Source organism: Hydractinia symbiolongicarpus, chromosome 1 (assembly GCF_029227915.1).
Source record: "Hydractinia symbiolongicarpus strain clone_291-10 chromosome 1, HSymV2.1, whole genome shotgun sequence".
Lineage (NCBI taxonomy): Eukaryota > Metazoa > Cnidaria > Hydrozoa > Anthoathecata > Hydractiniidae > Hydractinia > Hydractinia symbiolongicarpus.
In genome coordinates, this window is record NC_079875.1 from 23,074,778 (window position 1) to 23,099,741 (window position 24,964).

Sequence of the window (24,964 nt, forward strand, 5' to 3'; positions counted from 1 at the left end):
TAATAATAATAATAATAATAATAATAATAATAATAATAATAATAATAATAATAATAATAATAATAATAATAATAATAATAATAATAATAATAATAATAATAATAATAATAATAATAATAATAATAATAATAATAATAATAATAATAATAATAATAATAACGCATTACAGGACATTTTTTTTCAGCATATCGTACATATTTCCGGCATTGTTATTTCATGCATCCATGTTCACTTGTTAGTATGATGGAATGCAATTTATTTTAACGGGTGTTATTACTACGATCATATGTGCGATTATGATGAGGTTTTCTATTTATCAACACCTTGTTTCTAACAGCATAACATTTTTCTAGCGCACAAATAATATACAGGTATTGGTATTATTATAGTGCATCGAAGCCACATGGAAATTTTTTACCCAGCCTTAAACGGCAAGTTGACTGACAGTTTAGTAACAGGTAAATCGTTCACATATGTTGGTTAGACTTAAGGACAGATATTCTGCACATCCAGTGGGGCGTCTGCAGGTGCAATGTCTTCCGGACTTCGAGCGTTGAGCGCTTCAATTATGTTGCGCAATAAGGAAGAGCGCTGTAGTATTAGTGTATGTTACCTTGTAACATAAAATTAAGGAAGCATAACTTTAACGTAGTCATCAAGTTATGAAATTTATCGCTATTTTTCATATTATTTTAAAACTAAAGGCACTGATTTAACGACTACGACGAAGTTACTATTTTGAGACTTAAAAACTGTCGTAAGGCTTACGGGCGTCGTAAAAAAAAAATTCATATAGTTGAACTAAAATTATGCAGAAAAGTGTTTTAGATTATAAGTATTAGCCGAAGTAATCTCTATTTAACGTAGCTTTTTTTCAAACTACAGTGCCATAACCAAAATTTTATTATTGGGGGCGGGGGCCTAAATAGAAAATTACATAGGAATTTCGCCTTAAATAGCGGCCATTTTGAAAGTTTACACCTCTAGATTGGCGGAAAATATCCTTTTAGACGTCAACGATCTAATGGCTCAATGTTAAAAAACCTGATAAAAAAAGCTGTATTGTTTAATAAAACTTCCATCAGAAACCAAAAGATAGCAAGATATTTACATTACACGACTACAATAATATAAAAAATGAATAGTACCCTAGAAATTTTAAGAGTAATGGCACATTTTAGAAAAGTTACATCGCATTTGGACTTTTTAAAATGTTCTGGCATCCTTTTGAAACATTCAGTGGTTTTGATCATGAGTAGAACATCTGATTTGCGTTTTTCATTGTCTATATATGTATTGAAATCTCAAAACAAGATAAGCATTTTATTTAAGTTCGTAGAACCACCTACGGATTAAAATCACGCTTGCATTAATTTGTACCTTCGCAGTAAAACATTTCATTGATTTAGCTTATAACAAATGAATAAATTGGGGAAAGAGGGGAATACTCTATTTTGTATTGAGTAACAAAAGTAAACTGGGTGGTACAGACACAGACTCTGCTAATGATATCGGCAAAATATCAATTCGATAAGTTTTTCCACTGTAGTTTTAATTGACGAAACAGGATATCATTTTTAAGAAATGCACCTTTCTCTAATTTCATGCATTTTTAAACCTGTTTGAACCTACGGTACATTATGTATATCATGTCCATAAACTTAAAAGAAAAGATAATTTTTAATAACTGTTTACAAAAGAGGACACATAATTAAACAAGCCGTTAAAACAAGTTAATTGTCTGCCGCGGAACAACAGTATTAAAGTGGTCATTCCATACAAGACTTAATAATGCCTGAAACAACACAAAATACCTTTCTATACAACAAAATAATAGAGATTTGTAAATAAAGTTTGCAAATAACTGAAGTAGAACGAAATTTATTTTCAACTTCAACTCTTCTTTTCTTCCAGGTTCCTTTATAATGAGGTTTGCCGTTTACGTCATTACTAGATTTGAGTGTCATACGACTCTCCGTTACTTTCTTGTCAAATATACGAACATGAGCAGAAATAATACTAAAAAGATTGCGTAATCACATGAAAACGAGACAAGGGGAGCAAAAATTTTGTTCTCGCTTAAGAAAACAGCGATAGTGAATACCAGAAAGATTGTATAAGCTAGAAAATGGAAATCGAGACTTATAAACAATGCGAAACCTGTATTACGTTCTTAAAACAATATTCAAGTTAAGAAAGGCTCCGAAAAGCTCCAATGAAGCGTTTATAACCAAGAAAATCATGTAAATTGTCCGTTGAGCCTGAAAACAATGCTAGTAATATTTCTGAATTCGATTTTGACATTGTTGATAGTAATACTAAGGACAATAATACAGGAGCAGAAGACCTTATTAAGAAGAAGGAAGAACTCGTTACCAAACGCCAACAGCATACTAACTACGTTATGCAGGCATGTCAAGTATTGAAATATTAACTGCGTTGTTTGGTTTCATTGATCTCGAAATCGATGGTGAATATATTATTTTACATAATAGTCGTAAAGTCAAAGAGAATGATACATGAGACAGGAAGCAATTTTTTTCAGGGCCTGTAGCGTTTCATTGTCATATCAGAAAACGCTCTTCCTATAGTAACAGGAGAGAGAGAATGAGTTAATAGCAAATGCCACTACACCTACCGTAGCAGATTTGGACAGTCTTCGTAAAATTATCTCGGTTTTATAAGCAGTCTCTTAGGCGGCGGCTTGTTACATGAGGCGGCTGTCCGCATACCACCAAGGCATGGTTAGCGATTATTTGATTAGCGTAAGTTTTGTTATCATGCAATTATTTTATATGCAATTTTTATATTTTAACTTGTGGTGAAACTTTTTCGATTCGGTTATCTGCGTCCGAGAAGTTTTTTCACAACAGCACAAGCGACGGCCTAAGGGACCGCCAGTTTGCCTATGGTGTGCGCCAGACTTTTTTAAATTTTCGATACTCTTAAGAATATCAACCGAAACGAACAAGGCCAAACCAATTTATTAATATCATATACAAATATTTTTTGCTAAAATTTTATTCGTCGAAGAAAAGGCTTCTTGACCAATGACTACCTATGATACCTTTAGCAACAGCAATGTCGATATTTTCAGCAATCATTACTTTAATAAATAGTTTAATAGTTCAGGTACGCATGCCGGAAAAGTAGTAGACAAGTTCAATAAAGTGTAGGTAGTAGTTTACGTGTCCTGGATCCATATCTCTCAATTTAACCGGGGCAATTTCGTGTAGACACATTATACACAACATTTTCCACTATATACAAACAAGAGATGTTTTTTCAGTCTACATCAAAGCTAATTTCTTCTTTAAAAACGTGTGGTAAAAAGTAGAATAATAATGTTATGAAGCATCCTCTAAAAACTTTAAATTGAATTCTAACCTTTAAACGAGTTCGTAAAACACGTGCTTATACAAATTACGAAAGTAGGAGTGTAATAACAAGAAGATTCAAGTTTGCTAAAACAGAATCATACATAGGATGTAGTAGAGAAGACCAATGCCTTTACAGCTCATAAACAAAATATAAACTTTAGAAAGCAGTGCATCAAGCGTTATATACACAAAATGAAATTAGCAAGAAAACACATTTTGTCTAATCAAGGTTGTATTTAAAGAAAATGTCAGCTTAGCAAAACTTAGTTTCATTAATTAAAACTAGTTGTCAAATATTAACTCAGCATTATAATTGTCGTTAGTTAGGAAGTTAGGAAAGCACAGTATCGTGCGTGATAGCAGTGCTGCCTCTGGGATATAACATACAATATCAATTATAAGAACAATCAGTAAAGAAACAAAAACAGAACATTGACATGTTTAATATATCATTTTTCACGAAGAGTTATTCATTTTAATGACTGGCATAAGTTCATGGAACAGATATATTCATTGTTGTTTTGTTTCGTAGTCCAAACGAGTACGAATTTGTACAAAAGTAAATTTGTTTAGTCTATCTTTCCCTTCCAACGCCTTAGTGACAGCTTGTTTCGTTAAAGGACCATTAGCAATAATATCCGTAGCAGTTGAACATATTTATCGCAAGATAAACTTGCCCTAGTATAACAGAAAGAAAAAAATAAGTATTTTTAAGTGATATTTCTTCAAAGAACATTCAGGACAGTACATTATACACATTGTACCTCTGTTAATCTTTGGAGAGTGTACCAAAAAATTAAACCTACTACTTACTCTGAATAAAGATTTTTGCGGTGCCACACTACTTGTTGTGCTTACAGTTTCCTGAAAAATGTGAAAATGGCAACTAGTTTAGGTTAAAGCTAATTTTCAAGTTTATTTGCCTTCCATGTGAATAGCACAACATGCAATGTATGAGCGGTGCTAAATGCGTTTTTTATACACTTTCCATAACTTGCATTTACAACTTACCAAAATACATTTTCTCAGTTACAAAATTTTTCAGAAATCGCGATTAAATTCAGAAAAGATATGATCATTTAACATCAAAGTGAGGAAACGAAACCTTAAAAAAACTAGCATCTTATAAGAAGAATCAAAAACTGCAGATTTAAACAGAAGCAGATCCGCTACTTACAGTAATTAAAGGTCGCTTAACAGGAGTATATCGCATCAAGCTACGGACTTTATCATGAGTTTGCTTGATACAGATATCAACAGGTACATTCAGCATAGGTCTTTTATCTCTTCCGTTAAGCATCGATATATCCCTGTTTTTAATTTCTTCTTTAAACGTTTACGGTATTGTTTGCACCTCCTCTATTCTCCATTGATGTCGTGGCGATGCATGCTTATTCCGCCATTTTTCGTGGAGGAGTAGATAAAATTGATTTTGCGGGTCCGTCTTCCAATAAATGCTGCCTTATAACACGTCCCGCAGTAACTGCGGCTTGTAGTTTCTCGCGAAGGAAGTAATGTTTTTTGGCCGTTTTAAGGCTATGAGCCATCAGATCCGCAGCTTCTTGGTAATGTCCAGAGCTTGCATCTCTTAAACCCGTGCTTGTGCTTTTTCTGATCACATTACAACACAGATTTTTTGGTTGTTTCGCTGGATCAAGGATCCCGGACTTAATCCAGAGACTATTGATTTGCTTACTTATTGAACCTGATGCCATTTGTTTTCCCGAGCTGGAAACGAAGACATTATCGAACTCTAACGATAAATTAGCTTTGCGATTTGTAACAAAGAGTTTAAGATAAGCGTACTGTTCATGATCCAAAGATATGATAGCGGGACCAGAAAATGTAAACGTTTTATGTTTGCGAACTTTTATTGTGTACGTTGAATCGATTTCCACCGCTCGTTCGAACTCAGAGATTGTCAAATTTGCTGTTACACCGGATCTATGTCCATTACTAAAATGAATTAGCGCGAGTAAATGGTCACGAATCGCACAATACTCTGTATTTGAAAGCACCATATTTTCATCCTGAATTTACTAACAAAATATCTCCTTTGCCAGTTGCGCGTTCTTGCTCTTAAGATATGTTTGAACTTGTTGCGGCGTCACTATCATTAGAAAATCTGTCTCTTGACGCTGCCAATAACGGTCTCTCGCGCCTTTATTGTAGTTTTTTCGCCAGGAGCGGAAAGCAACTTTCATTTGTTGAATATGCTCAATTGTTATACCTGGGATAACAACATCCTCTACAATAACGAAATTACAAAAGTCAAACTAGTGAATAAAGATGCTTAGAGCTCCTCACGGACCCTGACATGCATGTTCGAGAAGGGTATAAGAGGACGCATAACCCAGGCTGTACACCGGTATGCGAAAGCTAACAACAAATACATGGGAGACCGGTATAACGAACAACCTCAATGGCTGGGCTATGCGTCAAGATCTCCCATCGGATGGTTTTAAATGGATCTCCAACGTCGAGGCATTTACAGAAAAGCGAATCGCGAAGCTCGTTATGGACAATAAATATGGGTACATTGTAGAGGTTGACATCGACTATCCCGAGAAATTGCACGACACACATAACGAGCTACCATTTCTAACGGAACGCGTGCTGATTGTAATGGTTGAAAAACTGGTAACAAATTTGAAAAACAAGCGTGTATATGTTGTGCATATCAGAGCTCTCCACAAGGCTATAAAACATGGGCTTGAATTGAAGAGGGTTCATAGGGTCATCCAATTTAACCAAAAGCCCTGGTTGAAAGGGTATATAGATCACAATACTGATTTGAGAACAAACGCGAAGAACGAGTTTGAGAAGGATTTTTACAAGTTAATAAATTTATGCGTATTCGGGAAGACCATGAAAAATATTAAGAACCACCGCATCATTTGGCTGGTCACCAACGAGGACAAGTATATGAAACATGATCGAAAGATATGACCGACGAGTCATAACCGACGAGGGCCTCGACAGGCGTAGACAGTCCCTGCTTGAATTGGCTATTTCAGGTAGACATAGGAAGCAAAGTCTTTGGGTATTCACACAGGCGACAAAAAAAGCCCTGTTTTTGTAGTACCCGCATGAAAAAAGTGACATGAAAATGGTAGACGAGGAAACCAACCTGATTTAAGATTGGGATGAGATCAAGGCTGATCTGAAAAAATCCAAACATGCATGCCTATATGTGAGATTGGAACATTCTAGGACTTGAAAGATTCTCGAGTGACCATGGTGAAAACCTCTGGCTGAACATTGGTATATAGAAAATGTCGTCGCAAGTTATGTTCAACGCGGGAGCCATTGAAACCTTGCCAACAACCAGGATCAACCTATGTTCAAAAAGGCTGATCTGGGATGGTTTCAGAGATAGGAAAATGTATGTTCTAGCGCAGTCGACGGACGACAAGGGAAATTCCCCGAAATCCCGAAATCCCGAAATCCGAAATTCCAATTCCGGTATAATCCGACAATTCCGGAAATACTGATAAAATCCTACGCATGCGCAATTGCGACTAGCAGGAATAATGCTGACATCAACAAAATTTCGAGCGTGCGCAATCGAGTAGGGGGAAGTCCATAGAGCTGTGACTGCTAATTGAGCTCGGGATGTAATAATAAACATGAGTCGATATCATGAGAATCCCTTCAAGGCCGAAGAAATGTGTACTCGGACGGTTGAAGAGGCACCCATGTTATTGCAGTGCGTTCCAGACCATTTCAAGACCCAAGAAATGTGTATTGGGGCAGCGCGGAAGCGCTCCTGGATGATACTGCGGGATGTCCCGGACCATATCAAGACACAGGAAATGTGTACCCGGGCGGTTGAAGAATATCCCAGAGCGCTTAAGGATGTTGCAGACCATTTCAAGACCCACGAAATGTGTACCAGGGCGCTTCAAGAGTATCCATGGCTGCTCAAGTATATTCCGGATCATTTCAGACGTCGGAAATGTGCACTGATGCTGTTGGACTGATGCCCTCGGTGCTCAAGCATGTTCCTAACCATTTCAAGACCAAGGAAATGTGTACCGAGGCGTTTCAGAGGAATCCCACGGTGCTCAAGCATGTCCCGGAGTATTTCAGATCCCAGGACATGGCCCACTGGGAGCCCTCGTGGGGATTTAGTATAAGGTATGGAGATCACTGACTATCTTACAACCCTGGGTTGTAAGATAAATGGAACAATGCGATGAGTGTGAACGCGTGCTCGATGGGTACGACAGATGCTCCTGTGGACGGAGGTTCTTCATAAAAGGTAAAATGATATGCTGGTACTGTTACCAAGAGTACATTACGTATAATGGTGGAAGCTGTTCCTGTACCAAACCCTAGTTGAACTCCCTTATCGCAAAATGAAAAAGATGTTCAAATTCGGTAACGAGTATGTTAACTCAAAAGACTTTTATGCCAAAGCGACTCCACTAAATATCGAAGATGTAAACATTGAAAATATCGTGCTAAGCAACCCTATTCCAGCAAACAAGGGCAAAGATTAACGCTTCGTCATTGGGTATAATAATGACAACAAACTAGCTCCTCTATTGATCAAAACACCTAAAAAGCTCTATTCCAATTGTGCCTCGCGTTACGATGAGGGCTGCTCTCTTACCATGTCATTCGACATCTATAACCACCCCGAGTGGTTAGAGAAGTATGAGAGTATCCTAACCAATGTAGAGTCCTTGACGGGTCATTGCTTCACCACCCCCCCCCCCCCCCCCCCCCCCCTGTGAAAAAAATACATCACCACCAAGGTGAAGAAGTGGGATGGTAAAATCAAAACCGACTTCCATTTCAAAAAAGTACCACTAAAACAAAGCTGTGAGTGCAAAGCCATCATCAAGCTATATGGTATCTACAGGCAAGGTTCAAATTATTAGTGTAAGTATAAGGTTGTCGAGTTTTATGGCTCCCGCTACCTTAGCGATTCCGACGACAACGAATCCTTCGTCATGGTTACTAGATATGGGAGGTTTTGACGTCCTTTGATCAGTACTTCAAAATAAACATGAACGACGTTAAGACACTGAAAAAGGAAGCGAAAGCACTAAAGATCCGTAACTACTCAACTATGAAAAAAGCTGAACTCCTCGAAGCGATCCGCAAGGTCAAGTACAAGGACGCTTCGACACTTCGGTTATACTGCGAACCTTGCCTCACGATCGCTTGCAAAGAAATCTCGAAGAATACTCGAGACAGCTCTCCGAAAAGCAGCGACGTGTCGTACATGATGGTGACCGCATCATCGATGGAGGTACTGGAGAAGTACTCCAAATCGTCTAGTATGATTAACAACACACTAGATTATGACTAAGCCGGTTGTTCCTCTAAGTACCGCTGACATACTGCGCAGATTGAAGTTTTTTCAACAGTTCATCCTTCGCCTCCTCACGCCCTTGCGCGATAAGTTGCTGTCGCTCCCGTTCATTGATCGAGTCCACGTTTTCTACTGTTCGTTGTCGGGTTTGTTCCTTCGACACCATGTAATTTTGTTTCTCCTGTATGATTAGGCTGAACTTGTAGTCGGAGGTGCACTCGGTAAGCTCGGGTAAAGCTTAGCAATATCTGTCATTATTATTCTATTAATGGGTGTATAGTAATTCCCACGAACGAAACGTTCTTATCATGATGATGTTCATCTGCCAACATGAATTCGAGACGATCGGTCGAACCCTTCAGGGGGAGGTATACTGGGTTATCAAAACTACACGTAAGCATGTCTCCCCATGCGTTTAGCTCTTTGGTGGGAAGCATAGCCAGTATCTTGGATTTTTTACCAACCAGCAGGCAGTCATCTTCATCTAACTGGGGGCAAACAAGCCTCAGTCACTGGTAAACGTCAGTCCTATAGAATGAATCGTAGTTCACCAAGTACCCCATCAAAGTCCCCACTAACCTGTTGAACGATCCTGTGAGTGTAAATTGGGAGGGGCAAGCCTTGGATTATTGGGACATCCAGGTGAATTTCGCTTGTCATTGCGCGACAACGGCGTTGGGGTCTCTGCCAAGCACATGAGTGGCTCCGTACCTCTCGTTCAATCCATTTTCAAATTCCACGTGTACTATCACATGAGACGTATTCTCGCGAGAATGAAGGTACCCATGCCATACGAAAGAGGCTTTTCGCAGTACGAGAACCCCTACTTCACCTCAGGGTATGCGCAAATATGTCGTGAGTACGGTGCGGACCCCAACGCTTTGTACAAATTCAAAGCTCTTGTGTCGTCGTTGACAAATGGTAGATGGTGGCCGCAGGTTGATGGGGATTGGGCCAAGTTTATCATCCCCACTAGCCAGGGTTTGACATCGGAAGGTTTGATGAAGCTTAGCGAGAGTATTCGCGTTTACATGATCTTGCTACTAGGATACCAAGCCAGTACCAAGGGTTCAATCCTAGGCTCTAACGTCGATAACTTCATGGCTAGACAGATCCTCCTGCAGAAATTCGAGGCCATGGTTAAACGTGAGGAGAACGTAGGTCACGACATAAGGGAGTATCAAAAGGTGCTCCAGTATGCACAGACTCCGGTAAACTTCGTCGTGATGTCCAGCGTGTACATGCTACCTTGCAACATGGACCTCCGCATTGGTAAAATCGTGGGGTATAACAATAATGTTCTGATCGCGCCCTCTAACGTAGGCGTAGAGGTGGAGCTAGACCTGAATACCAAAGCCCTTGACCACACCTCCTAGGCAGACTATCAAGTCGAAGAAAAACACGCCTCCTCCTGACACCAAGGATGCCCACAGGCAGCATGAGGATATCAAGGGCACTGTAATAACGGTGGGAGTAGGGCTCATCCACGCCTTCATCTGGATGAAGAAATAGGTCTAATGTGTTTATCAACATACTAGACTCTCATCGATTCTTTCCACCCTTACTCCTCCTGTTACCTACATACGCAACAACAATACCCACAGCAGCAGCTAGCGCCATGTACAAGTGCTTTGCCGCAAACTCAACAACTCTCGCTGCAACTGCAACGCTGCACCTGCCTTGCCTGCTAGGTACTTCAAGAACTTTCCGAGTCTTTCAAGCTGTTTTTGCACGAAACCCTTGCCCTCGGCACCTCCTCCTGTAGCAGCTCCTCCGGCGGCACCTCCACCTCCAGTGACAGCGAGCACGATGGTTGTTGATACAAGCAAGCCAACAGCAGAAATAACGCTGGCGATAGTCAGGCTTTGCTCCCGTAAAAGGGTTTTAAGCTTTTCAAGCAAGGTGTTATCGTCTCCAGCAATCTTCATCAGCTCGGATTTAATAGACCTCAGTTGCTTAAAAACCTCGGATCAAAATAGACCATGCCTACTCAGTTCATCCTTCTTATCTTCCTTTAATTTCTTCAATTCCTTCTCAAGATCATCAATATCCTGAAGCCTCCGCACCCCGGGCTTCTGCTTCTTAAGTTCTTTAAGCTTGCCCTCTTTCGTATTTATCTCGCTATCATATTGTACAAGTGTATCCTCACCTCCTTAATAGTCTTCTGCAGGTTTTCAATTTCAAGCTTTAAATTTCTCATATCAGGAACCTCAATCTCATCGTCGATGCCCGCGAACGAATTATCTACATAACCCTCTACGTCACCAGCAAAACTTTGAATGCTATCAATTGTTTGCATTTCGATCGTCTCACCCTCCTCATCCCTATTCAATACAAGAACATCAACCTCCAGCGCGAGGTTCTGGGCCATAGTATTACTGCCCTTGCGTGGTGTAGTATAGTCGGTGAACACCATGGCTCGCAATCGCCCGGCACCTAACCTCCTCCGTATATCGGCAACACTCCTCAATTCACCATTCATTTTATTGAGCTCTACACCATCGTATAAAAGCCGGTTCCCATCGACCTCAAAATCGTCGTAGTGTCTCGCACTCGGCTCCTTCCCCAGCTCCTTACTTAGGGGATCATAAAGATCGTCTACCTTCGATTTGAGCAACTTTCCCCTCGCGTAGGTCGTGATATCTCCGCTGGACGATTGACCGTGCTCTTCTGGTGTTGGGGGTGGACCTAGGAATATCGCCGGGTTGAAGGATCTCGCTATCGATACTAAGCTCTTCAGTCTCGTCCTGAATATCTTCCGCTGGCGTAAAGCCTTCGTTATCGTATCCTGGATTTTCATCCATTTATTCAACCCCTCTACAACCTATTAATAAATATACGGAACAAAGTTAGATCCTCAAAATGAATTAAAGACAATGCTTGCCATGAAAGGCAAGAAACAGCGTGTCAAGGTCTCGCATAACCCTAGCATGATTAATCAGAACGAAGACTTGTACGTGGACGTACCCAATTTAGGTGATGTTCCCCGGCTCCCTTAAACTCCTCTTTGACTTAGAGCTTACCGGCACCAACACTAAAAGCACCATCATAAGCAACATCGGCAAAGCCCTGGTTCATAACCTTCGCATAAGCTTGAACGGTCACGAAGTGCAAAACATCAGCGATTACAATGTGTTTGCGGTGTATAGGGACCTGTGGCTTCCCAAATTTGAACGCGGGAACAATCTAATTCTTGAAGGCATCAACCCCAACAATAGTAGAATCCGCGCGCTGCAAGTCAAATCCAGCGACCCAACCGATGGAAATGATGAAGAAAAGGCGATCGTGGCAGCTTACGGCAACACTTTCGCTATCCCTATCGGCAAAATGTTCGAGTTGACGAGGGATCTACCATTCTACCAAGCAGGCTTACACGACAGACTGCAGTTTGCCATACATTTTGCACCCTATGGCCAAGTCATCAAAGGTGGCGGTGCACCAAAATCAGGGTCTTCCGAAGCTAAACCAACTGATGCTACGTACAAGATCACAAACATTTGCTAGGAGTTTGATAAAGTGACAAACGAGGGTCTTGCGAGTGCTATGATGTCACGATACTCGAGGCTCGCCCTGCTCTATGAGCGTGTACTCCGCAGCCAGGTTATAACGATGAAGAAAGCTGATACCTCCTGCAACTTGCAAATCGATACCCCTGCGAAGAGCCTGAAAGGTATACTCCTGTCGTTCGTAGAAGTGAAGCCTTATGCTGGCACTAACGAGGTCTTCTACAACCCAAAGATCGAGAAAATCTCGACCACTGTAGAACGTGAGCCGAATGAACTGTATAGCCACGCCATGCTCCCATAAGACCATCTCGAGCAAGTCGTTGAACTTTTTGGTAGCCATGACTCTGGGGTGACCATCGGTCAGTTCTTCAACCAGCGTTACGCGCTGTTCATTGACTTCAGAGCGACACCAGATCACAGCTTGCACGGAAGTGGCAGGCCTCTACAGAGGTTGTCGGATGGCATCAATCTCCACATGACCAAGAAAGCCAATGGAGATGGGAATATATGCTGCTACGTCTATCTATTACAAGATGCGCAACTGAACATTAAGGATGGCAGGTGGCATAGCACAGAAATAAAGATGGCGACCTTAGCAGTAATGGCAGGAGGAGCGTTAATTAACGCATTGGCGTTTAGTGGCTCTAATTTTTGTTCAGTAAACTCAGTGGGCATGGTGAAGCAGAACGCAAGAGGCATGAGAAAGCTATTTAACAACTTCAAGCAGCTCAAGCACAGTGGGTACGTGACAGACAGGGCAAAATCGACTGGTATAACAAGCAACGAGAGCTTAAACAACAAGCTGGCGAAAGCTCTCTAAGAAGTCTCTCTAAGAAGCGTGTTACTCATTGGCTGACTCGTCAACTTGCTTGGCTCCGCCATATTCGAGGGCCGAGGCGCATCAATTACCCACATTTCACTATTACAAAGCTGAATGAAATGCACCAATTTGATTTGCTCTATATGCCCCATGACAAGCTGCATGGAAACACGTACAAATATATCCTCGCAGGCATCGACGTGGCTCCGAGGTATAAGGTAGCGAGGCCTTTGCGTACGAAAAAGGCTAGCGAAGTCGCTGACATGCTCAAGGACGTATACAAAGCGGGACCTCTGCGTTATCCGAGTATATTCCAATGCGACAACGGTAGCGAGTTCAAGTCTGCCGTTACCAAGTCTGCCCTGTACCAAATACCACCACACTTTCACGGCGTTCGTCGAATCGTATAACAAGGTGCTTGCAAGAGGCTCTTCAAACCTCAAGACGCGCAGGAGTTGGTCAGTAATGAACAGAGTACCACTTGGGTTAAACACCTCTATACTATCGTCAAGGGGTTGAACAACACCAAGACCGCTATGATTGGTATGGAACCTTCGAAAACCATCAAGCTCGAGGAGGTGCCGCAAGGTGAGGAAAAGCGGTCTATACTTACACCTCCTGCAACCTGGAGAAGAGCATGGTGATGCTAAAAGACGCGCTACGGACGCTTGGTGGAGCAAAAAGACGTATAGACTTGATCGTATCGTGACAGGTACGCGTCTCCTGTACTATTTGGCTGATGGGCCTGATCGAAGCTTTGTGTCAGAGGAGTTGATGCTAATACCCGAGGATGTTGAAGTACCTCCGGAGCATGTAAAACAATGGTAAATTTCTCGAGTCGGATAGCCATTTCACCGGTTCGCCCGCTGCGGGGGAACCGCTCAGTTTAATAGGTGTCAGTGCCACCGACACATATCAATGTTGACCTTCCTTTACCCGGCATGGTATGCCGCCCCTGACCACGTAGCTCGTGGTTCTGTTAGTAACACCGTGTTTGGGTGAAGATACTTAAATCCAAGTACCTCTTGGAGATCGGTAAAACCGTGTCCGGATGAAGGGGACGCTCAGCGTCCCCTTTAACATCCTCTTCCATAACGTCCTTATATCGTATTATATACCTGCTGGGGACATGTAAAAGAGTGGTAAATTTCTCGAGTCCGAGGGTTATTTCATCAAGACTCCCGTACCGGGGACTTGCTTAGTTAATACTTATAGACGTAGTTTTTGTGGCTTTGATAACCCACAAAACTTCTAGCGCCGTAACACCCTGGTCTTAATATTTCATCATATAGTGGATCATGGCAAGAGCCAGCGACGAAACACAGGCGATTTAAGCGATCCGGTCGTTGTGTTTATCACTCTGCCACATCTTATACAGCGACTGATCGATTTCCTCATGTCTCGCTTCCAAGTTCTTGATTGTTTCCTCCAATTTCTGGATCTCCCCCTCAAACTCCTCTCGTAATTTTTCGATACAAGACATATTTATTTAGTTGAAAGTCAAGGCAAAATGCTCCAATTTCTGGGGTGTTCCAATCTCATGTACAAGCATGCATGTTTCGACTTCCTGAGCCGAGCCTTAATAATGGAAATTTCTTCCCTACTCAAAATTACATCCTTCTCTTCATGAATTAGATCGAGCTCCTTTCGATTCTTAGGATACCAAACAAAAAGCTGTTTCGTTTGGTCTCTTACCGTTATTGGGATCTTCTTATATCTTTGTGTTAGCAGCCACAAGCTGTTATTCCTATGCCTGCCTGAAACAGCTAGTTCCAGCAACGCCCCACGAGTTTTATCCATAGATTCATCGTTTATCATGTCATCAATAATGAACAAGCTCTCTTCCCCCGCTAGCAGCTCTGATAATTTGCTTATCCATTCGAACAGCTGATCAACCGGCTCTATCAGTAGTAACACGTTGTCGTCCTGCCAGAGACATAACCTTACTAAGTAAGTCTTGTTCCAGCGGATCGTTGGGCAGAGGATTATGATGTAGTGAAAGTGGTGTCTGTACTCGTTCTCGAGCAAGTCCAGCACTCGCTGAGTCTTGCCACACGAGGTAGGCCCTGTAAAAATCGCGGTATGAGGTTGTAACACCACATCCAGAGTCATTTATCTTATGTTTGCCACAGTGGCAGACACAAGCCTGGTAGGTACTTACTTAGACTTAGGGGAGGAATCCAGCCTTTCGCTACCGCCATCTCACGGCTTCCCCGTCCAGAGGAATCTCTTACCAACCATAGCGTAAGCGAATGTAAAGCCTAGGTCCACGGCACTTTCATATACCATGTCTATAATCTCCTTCTGTTGCGGTTTCACATTAGAACTCATTTATATAATATTTATTTCATATTGGGAAACTCGATATCGGGCTGGACTGTGGGCTTTGAAGGCTGACGCTACTCTGGTGCACGTGTTATGGCAGGCTGCTGAGCCGCTGCGGGCTGCTTACGCGTAAGGTAGTAGACACCTCCCACACAGGCGAGTATAACAAACAGGCTTCCACCAAGGTATATGGCACCTGACTGTACGGAACTTGATCCAGAACTCACCCCAGAAGAGGTTTTGATTGTAGATTCTACAGCCGCCTCTTGTTGCTTCAGTTTCATCTTTTCCTTCTTCAGTGCCGCCAAATTGTGACCCCACGCGACTCTCCCTGGGTGCTTTACTGGCTTTGTTAAGACTGTTAATTCTTGTGGGTGTTGTTCGCTCATTTCTTGTAACTCAAGAGACTTACAAAATCACTTCCAAACATAGGCCTTGATCTTCAAGGAATACAAATACCCAGCAGGGTGGCCCTCAGGCCGCTTCTGCCAGCGTACCTTATTCTATTAACCTGTGGAACCATCACCAAATCACATGCCTGAGGTGGAAAGCGATCTGCTGCCGGCGTCAATATTTTTTCGCGTGCTTCAAAATCTCCGAACATGCTGCACAAATCTGTATAACGTACCTCCCTTCTATACCCTATTAGCTCATTGGTTACACGTTCAACTCTTTCACGTCTACCCATGTGTATCTTCGATAGACTGTTTCCCATTCCTTTCTTGCTCTTCATCAACCTTCTCTTCAACTACCTTGGACATGGAGAGTTGGCAATGGTTTACAGTATGCGCAGCAATAAGCAGAGGTGTCAGGAGCTTTCAAAACGCCGAGTACACGAGAATCCCCAAGTCAGCCATACTATCCCTGATGATAGGGTCAGCTTCCAGGTCTTGACGGAGCTTATCAGCACTATCTAGAGTCACCACGTTGCCTATAGCCTTCGTGTACATGCTGATGGCATGAGTTAATAAGGCCTTGGCGGTCTTTTCACCTTTTTCATGGATCTCACGTTGAGTGTACTCGGCATGTATCTTGTCGATAACCTCGTCTGATGCTTTGTCAACAAAGCCCTCTGTACATTTTTCGGCAGAAGGTGGGCCTTGCCTTTGCGTGTTGCATCCTTCAGGGCTTGACGTTTGTCTATAGGTTTTTCACGTTGCTCAAATGTTTCTGCGGGAGTATCAACAACATCAAAAATTTCAGCTAATTCAGACATCTTTATTAGTCGTCTATATCTCAAATAACCGAAGATGATCAAGACGTATGGCAAACTTATGGCGATCAGTAACAATACGTCCAACATTTATTGACATCATGTGTGCAAAGGTGGTGCTGGACAACACCTTTGGAATCAGTAGATACAATGCTTGGACATGCTACAAGCTCTCCTTAGCCGCTAAGCGATAATGACCCCTGGCGAACGTTGTGATCTGATTCGCTTGTACGATCCGTTTGTCGTCTGCTTTTTTGAGTGCCAGCTTGTTCACTTCCTGGGTATAGATTTGATGCCCCTTGTTCTGAATACAGACCCAGGTTTACATCAACACCCTCCTCTCGGCAGCGCTGATAGTCTTCGAAGGTGATGGATTTCTTCGTGACGCACTTCTTTACACCTTTAGCTTTGCGATCGCTGCCCTCTTTCGTGAGACTCTTGTAAGCATAGAGTTTTGCTGTCAGTGTAATGAAGTCTGTAATGATCTTACCATTAAGCTCATCTTTCATGAGACCTACCACCTTCTTGTTTTTGGCGATGGGGAGAGGTCTGTTGTCATCTTTGCTATAGGCACTTGTATCGAAACGTGCCTCTACATCATCGGCAATATCACGATAAAAGTCCTCTGTTCTGATGTGATAGACGAAAGAATCCGTGTCCACATAGCAGATCCGCAGCTTGCTACCGTACTTGGGCTGCATGTAGTCATAGTGGAAGTCGTACATTACGATTTTCGAGTTGTCTAAAATGGCTTGGCCAATATACACCGGCTTGTTCATCTTTACATCTGTTTTACACATTTCCACGCCCATGAGGCGGCTGCTGAAGTAGTCCCCGCCCTTGAAGTTTGGTTTCATGACGAGCTTGGTGTACTTTTCTTCGTTGGTAACCAACTGGATGTTGTGATGGTTCCTCAAGTTCTCCATAGTTTTACCAAACACCGAGAGGTTCATGAGCTCATAGAAGTCCTTCTCGAAATCATTTTTGGCGGCCGTTCTCAAACTTGTGTTGTGGTCGATATAACCCCTCAGCCAGGGCTTCTGGTTAAATTGGATGACTCTATACACCTTCTTAAGCTCGAGCCCATGCTTAAAGCTTGATGAAGGGCTTTGATGTGCACAACGTACTTCTGCTTGTGTTCCAAATTTGGTATCAGTTTCTCGACCCTGTGAACCACCTTTGTCGTTCGTTGTGCTTGTCGTGCAGGCTCTTTGTATAATCGATGTCAACCTCCAAGATATAACCATGTTTGTTGTCAGCAACGAGCTTGCCGATGCGCTTCTCTGTAAAGGTCTCTACATTCGACAGCCATTTGAAGCCGTGCGTCGGCAGATCTTGACGCATAGCCCAGCCATACAAATTGTTGGCATCGAGGTACTGCAAATATGACGACTCAACTTCTGGATCGTATTGATCCCCCGTATACTTGTTGTTGGCTTTGGCATATCTGTGCACGGCTTGAGTTATACCACCCCGGATACCTCTTTCAAACATCAGGAGCATGTCAGGGTCCGTTAGCAGCTCCCGCTTGATTTCTGTGTACTTCAACGCTGCTTTCCATGCCAAGCCTGGTGCACTGTAAAGTGGGTGAGGTCGAGCTTGTAGTTCTCTAAGCATATGCTTTGAAAGCTCTCGGATACGTCGGCTAGTAGCAGGACGTCTGTGGTGAGGTACAGGTTGCGATAATCTCCCATGGTGACCTCGGAGCCCTCTGGAGTGATGACATTCCATACTTTTTGAGCGTGCTTGTGGTCGTTGTCGCCAATTCCCTTCATGTTCAGTTTGCTATAGAAGGCCTCCTTGGGTGGTAGTTCCGTCTCCTTGAATCGTCGCCAGCCATCCATGTGCTCATAGGGGTAGACACCCTTTCATCTTTGTCGATGAATTTGGCCATGGATAGTACGTTTGCCTTTACCTGCTCCTTGTATAGCTGCTTCGTGGTATTCGACTCGCACTTTTTACACCAAAAGCTTGCTACATACTTGGCGTCAATGCTCCGAAATTCCAGACATGTATTCGAGCACTGCTGTCATTTCATACCTGCCGTTTTTGTGCCGATGAGGTTGCTTGCCAATTTGTCCAGGCTCGAGGCCATGAACCGACAGCTGTCGATGAATCGTATCTCTATAGTCTTGTACGTATCACCATCACCGTTCCCCATGCCTGCAATAGGCACCCTGATTTTAACGTTGAAGGAGATATACTTTTCCGTGTTTTCAGCGATACAACCAATATTCTGGGTGTCGTACTTCTCCCCCAGTTTTCGGATGTATAAGTGCGCGTCGTACCCTGAAAGATTGTGGAAGATCACGGGTACGTGACTAGGTATCTTGTATCTAATGTTTCAAATCGCGTGCGCTGCATCTTTATACAGCCCCGTGTAGTGACAGTGGTCTCGAACTTTACGACTATAGTCGTCGTTGTCAAAGGGTTTCACGCAAATGTGACAAGTCGTGGCGGAGTCGTGCTCCCTCTTTAGTACCTCCGTTAGTGGTAACATATCCTGTTGATGGTAGGTGCTGTAGAGTCGCTTTACCTCATCCTCTAGGTGTTGGACGAACTTCTTCACGCAGTCCCCAACCTTATAGACTGTCAATGGGTCTGGTACGGGCCCGTAGGCATAGGTACTATATGTGCACCAGCCGCATGGTACGTGCTTGTTCAGCTTTTTCGTCTTGCTCTCCCTCTTATCTTCAGTCATGGGAACGATCAGGGATTCAAAATCTGCATAGATGGCGAATGGTACTTTGAACTGCTGCTGACCATCCTTGTAGTATAGCCACTTTTCCTTTTCGCTTGGCATCGTGATCTTTACCGCTTCGTTGTCCCTGCAGTAGTTATAGTGCTTATCACCCGATTCGATTGTTGGAAAGGCTTGTAAGCAGTTCAGGACATTTTCGCCGTATTCTTCGATTTCTCGCTAGCCAATAGCCGTGAGAGATTTTTGACGGCTAGTGTGTCTTTTTATCATTCGTGAGGAGTAACAGATTAACCTGTTTCTCGCGTTCGTTGTGTAGATTGACGTAGGATATTGAACGTCTTCCCCGTCACGTACAAGACATTCACCGCAATGTCAGGGTTGTTCTTTTCAAATTTGGATATATCCTTGAAGCTTGTGGGGAACTCGATGCCCTGCCAGTTATAGCGCTCCGCATAGGGTCTTAGCTTGCTGATTCTCTGTGGATCCCTAGCTATCTCTTCATGATGCAGAGCAGCGATGATGCTCCATTTGAAGCACTCCTCATCCTTGTTGCGGGGTTAATGATAGCCTTTTTGGTGGCTATCCACTTGGGTGCTTCTATATACGAAGAACCCCTTGTTAGCCTATGTCGAGGTGCATGATTCGACTAATTGTAAAGCCATTTTTGGGTAACGCTGGGTTCTCCACATGCGTTCTGACTTGGGCAAACATCGTATCCAGCACCTCGTCCACGACTGTACCCTGGAATACTGATGTCATGTTGTTATGGAAGATCTTATCGACTTCGATAAACTCGCTAGTGCCCTCCACTGGCTTCTTCCATAAAATCCAGATGGAGCACTGCACCTTAGCGGACCCCATGTCTTTAACCTGATTTTCAACCAGGGTTTTCACGTCTGATCGCACCATGCCCAAATACCCATCGACATCCGTGCTGTCTATGCCAGGGATGCGAAAACTCCTGAAGGTCCTATGATGAGCATGCTTATGTTCCTGGGGAGTGAAGTGTTGGTTCGGTTGCTGGTTGTCTTCAGCATGATCCTCCCTTGCTTTTCTTCAACTTCACCTATCAGAGTCTTCCTTACCCCATCATAAAGAGCAAGGATGCGATTTTTTGCTGATGCATATATACTTTGCAATGGCTTTCTAATACCCTCTGGTACATAGTTCACAAGCCAGTCAGACCACTCTCGCAGCTTACTCTTTACCACTGGACGAGTCCTCGCCACCTCTTGGCGTTCGAACATATCATGGCTTCGGGTGTCGGGAGTCGAGGCTCGATCTTACTCTTACTAGGACGGGTTTTTGCCATCTCTTGACGCTCGAATATATCCAAGGCCTCTGGTGCAAATGCTTGTGGCCTTGATTCTGGAGCAGGAACAGGTCTTGGGGATGCCTCCAATAAAGCAACAAGGTCGGCTTTGTGTAGCTTGGAATAGCCCGTAAGTCCACGGGTTTTCGCGATAGCGTGTAACTGTTTCACAGTATGTGTATTCATCTTTATTGTATAGATTTTTGATTTCATTCAATAAAATTTTTAGCGCGGTCGTACTTTGAGTATGGGACTTTCCCCTACTCGATTGCGCATACTCGAAATTTTGTTGATGTCAGCATTATTCCCGCTAGTCGCTATTGCGCATGCGTATGATTTTATCAGTATTTCCGGAATTGTCGGATTATATCGGAATTGGAATTTCGGATTTCGGGGAATTTCCCTTGTCAACTGCGCTAGAATATACATTTTCCTATCTCTGTTTCTTGGTATTGAAATGGTTAATAATATGGTGATACCTTCAACGTTCCTATCTACCAGGGCTGAAATAGTGGGGTCCAAGGGGTCCCATCCCATGGGCCCCCGATCAGGTATGCAAGCAGAAGCGAAAAATGGGCATGGTGTATTCGTCACATTGGATGGTGCCCTGGAGCTGGTGCGTCGTTCCAGATATTCCAAAGCTGTAGGGGTCATCAAATGGCTTGCCAGGGCAGATGTCCAAAAACTACAAGATGTAATTAAAGAGCATCGCCAGACCATCGAGGACAGGGATAGGGCCCTGGCCTTCTTCGGTGATGAAATTAAGGATAGGAACAACCAACTCGTGGTGTTGGAGTATGAGCTCGAGGATAGGGATGAACAACTTGATGCTCTTAAACAATGCACCTCGGAAACACGGCATAAGCATGTTCCACACCGATATCAATATGATACCTTGCTATGTGTGGTTGATAAAAACGATCCCCACGAGCATGGAAAAAAAGGCATGCATAAGCACTACATGATCTAATGCCAGAGTATGCAACTCAGCACAAGAATAAGCACGTTAGGGGCGATGTACCCTGAGATGACTGTGAGGAAACCGGAGTGCGACGATCCGAATGCCGTACATGTCTGGTGCCAATTCAGAGACGATACCCTGGGCATTGAGAATTATAACCTCAATCACTTCACGTTACCCGACGATGATACGCGGGATCTATTCGAGGGGATGTTTGAAATTGATATGTCGTAAGTGGGCTACTCTTGTGGTAGTAAAGTTAGCATATCATATAGTGGAAATGGTGCCAATAGAGGAGGGGTTTAGATCCCCTCCTCTATTGACCAGTTTGGCTTCGAGATATCAAGTATTGAATTATCAAGAAGGTGGAAGCCTATGTACAAAAAAATCAATTTACCGTGAACTACAATTTTCAGGTACCTGTGCTACACTGTTGCATCAACGCAGGGTCGGTGACTGGTTATTGTCCTGCCTGCCTGGAAAATTATAAATATCGAGGTGGAGTATACTACGAGGGGTTTGAATACCCTACTGACTATTAAACAGGTTAGCATCAGGCGAAAAAACAAGGGGTACATTTGCGAGAAGGGAGATTGACTAGGAGGATGACATTGAACGTCTAAGCCTCCATATTGTTGATATTAAAGAGAAAAACTATGGGGCACTCTGTTACCAAGTCATCAAAGATAGGGAGTTGAAGCTTTTGGCCGATATATCAACAGTAGGCGATATACGCAACTTTGTCATAGAAGATAGACACCTAATCGATATTGATTTGGAAAATGAGCCCAATGTCATCAAAGGTATCATCTATGGATACCCGTTCTATACCCAACACCCTTTGGATTATTTAAGGGATCCGAATGACAAAGATTGGGATGAGAATCTAGAGGAACGCACTACTTGATAACATCTGGAGGTACCTGAACATCTTCAGGTACCTTGCATCAGCTCCTCTAACACGAAGCTTCTTTCAGGACCGTCTTTTAAATAGTACAGTACACGACTACCTGCTACGATACGATCCAACCTGTAAGCATGTTTGCTTCAAAAGGCGTCAGTTGCACGTCTTTTCGAGTAGCCATGTTATTCTCCTGGTTGTAGCGAATGGTACAGCCCATCGTCAGGTAAGGGTTTTCCTCTGGGTATTCTTCGCTTTTCGCTAGCGGTACCTCATCGAGTTTAATCGCCCTACTAGGTTTTTGGCCAATTATTGCAGTTTTGCTGTTGTTTAGACTTTTTTCGATAGCGTACAAGTGCTTGACCCAAATGGTACTAGGCTCCCCAGAGACCAACTCTTGTGCATCTTGAGGCTTAAAGAGACTTTCCGCGAGTACTTTGTTGTAGGACTCTACAAATGCTGTGAAAGTATGATGATAATTGGTGGTAGCCCGCTTGATCTTCACATCCTGGTCCTCTTGCAGCTTGGTTACATCTGACTTGAATTCGGAGCCATTATCACACTGGAATGTTTTAGGCTGTCGAAGAGGTCTTGCCTTGTAAATGTCCCTGATCATGTCCGCCACTTTGCTGCCTTTTTTGGTACGTAGGGGTCTCGCTACCTTGTACCTCGAGGCTACATCAATACCTGTCAGGATGTATTTGTAGGTGTTTCCATATACCCTATCGTGGGGCATATATAACAGATCAAGTTGATGCACCTCGTTGGGCTTTGTAATGGTAAAATGAGGGTAGTCGATACGTTTCGGGCCTTTAATATGTCTCAGCCAGAGCAGTTGACGAGACAGCCAATGAGCGACCTTCATTTTTGATAAGTCAGTTTCTGAGGCTATCAACTTGATGGCTTTACGTCCATTCCAGATATGTTCTGGGGTGTAGTAAATTTGGCATAATTTTTCCGCCTCTTCCTCGGTAACGATATGTGGTGCTTCTTACATGTTTATTATACATGTTAAAAACGTTTTACATATATTTATATGCCACAAGCCCTAGCAGAGATAAGGATCCAAGGATGAAGGTGAGTTCTCCATCTTATTGTGGTTTTGAGGGTGAGTAAAAGTCTGACAATTTCGGGGCCTTATCATTAGATGCGATGTAATATTTGTACATATCGTCGTCAAGCTCCTGAAGGCTCTTACCCGCCTTTATCTGCATTTTCCGTTGCTTATTGAACCAGTCGATTTTTACTTGTCTGTCTTGTACCCACTTTGCTTGGGTTGCTTGTAATTTTTGCATGGCCTGGTCATGCCTTTTCCTCTCTTCCTCACCATGTCCTGCAAGTTCACTGAATAGAAAATTTGTACCATTAAAGGCAAATGCGTTAATCGCAGCACCTGCAACAATAACAGTTATTGTTGCCATTTATTAGTACTCAACGCTGTGGAATCTACCATCTAAGATATTCAACTGCCGTCGGTTTTCTTGACCATATGGAGGGTAATGCCGTCAATAAGGCGTTGTAGAGGCCTTCCAAAACCATGTAGGGTATGATCGGGGGACGCTCAGAAATTGATGAATAACGCGTACCGTTCATTGGAGAATTGGATAATCGTCACATTCAAGTCGTGACTGCCTAAGAGGTTCACAATCTGTTCCAGGTGGTCTTTGAGTAACATGGCATGACTATACAATTCGTTGGGCTCTCCCTCAACGGTGACGCTGATCTTCTCAATTTTTGGATTATAAAAGACCTCGTTACCACCAGCGTAAGCCTTCACTTTCCCGGGATCTACAAAGAGTAGCAAGACACCCCTCAAGGACTTGGCAGAAGTGTGTGTTTAAAGGTTGTAACTGGTATCAGCTTTTTTCATGGTCACCACCTTGCTTCTCAGGATTCACTCATAGGGTAGTGCTAGTCTTGAATACCTTGACATCATGGCACTTGCTAGGCTTCTATTGCTCACTTTGTCGAATTCTAGCTTGATATTGGTGATCTTGTAGGCTGCATCCGCTGGCACGGCTGCCGTGCTTCCCGAGGCTGTCGTACCCCCATCCTTGATGACGTCGCTATGCGGTGCGAAATGAAGGACAAACTATAAACCCGCCGGATAAAAGGGTAGGTCTCCGGTGAGTTTAAACATCTTGCCCAGTGGTATACAGAAGGTGTCACCATAGGCTGCAACAACAGCCTTTTCCTCATCTGCCCCGGTATAATTGGTAGCCTTGACTTGCAGAGCCCGGATGGTCCCGTCGTTAGGGTTGATCCCCTTCAAAATCAGGTTATTGTACCTGTCAAATTTGGGGAGCCAGAGGTCTTTGTAGACTGCCAAGGTGTTGAAATCGCTGATGTTTTGTACCTCGTTGCCCTTCAAAGTGATTCGTAAGTCCCGTAAATTCGAGACAATGGTACGTTTCGTGTTGGTAGCCGTTATTCCAGGTTAAATAAGAGTTTGATGGATCCTGGAAAAATAACCTCGTCCTGTCGCATGTTGGGAATATCCACATATAGGTCCTCGTTCT

The 24,964-nt window shown here is 43.1% G+C and overlaps 1 protein-coding gene across 1 annotated transcript; it reads right to left on the bottom strand.

Moving 5' to 3' along the window:
* Positions 1 to 22,477: 22,477 nt before the first annotated feature.
* LOC130613687 (uncharacterized) lies at positions 22,478 to 23,310 on the bottom strand. Its single transcript, XM_057435052.1, has 2 exons — positions 22,575 to 23,310; positions 22,478 to 22,527 (listed from the first exon to the last, which is right to left on the bottom strand). Exons 1-2 carry the CDS (start codon positions 23,308 to 23,310, stop codon positions 22,478 to 22,480), a joined length of 786 nt encoding a protein of 261 aa, XP_057291035.1.
* Positions 23,311 to 24,964: the final 1,654 nt, after the last annotated feature.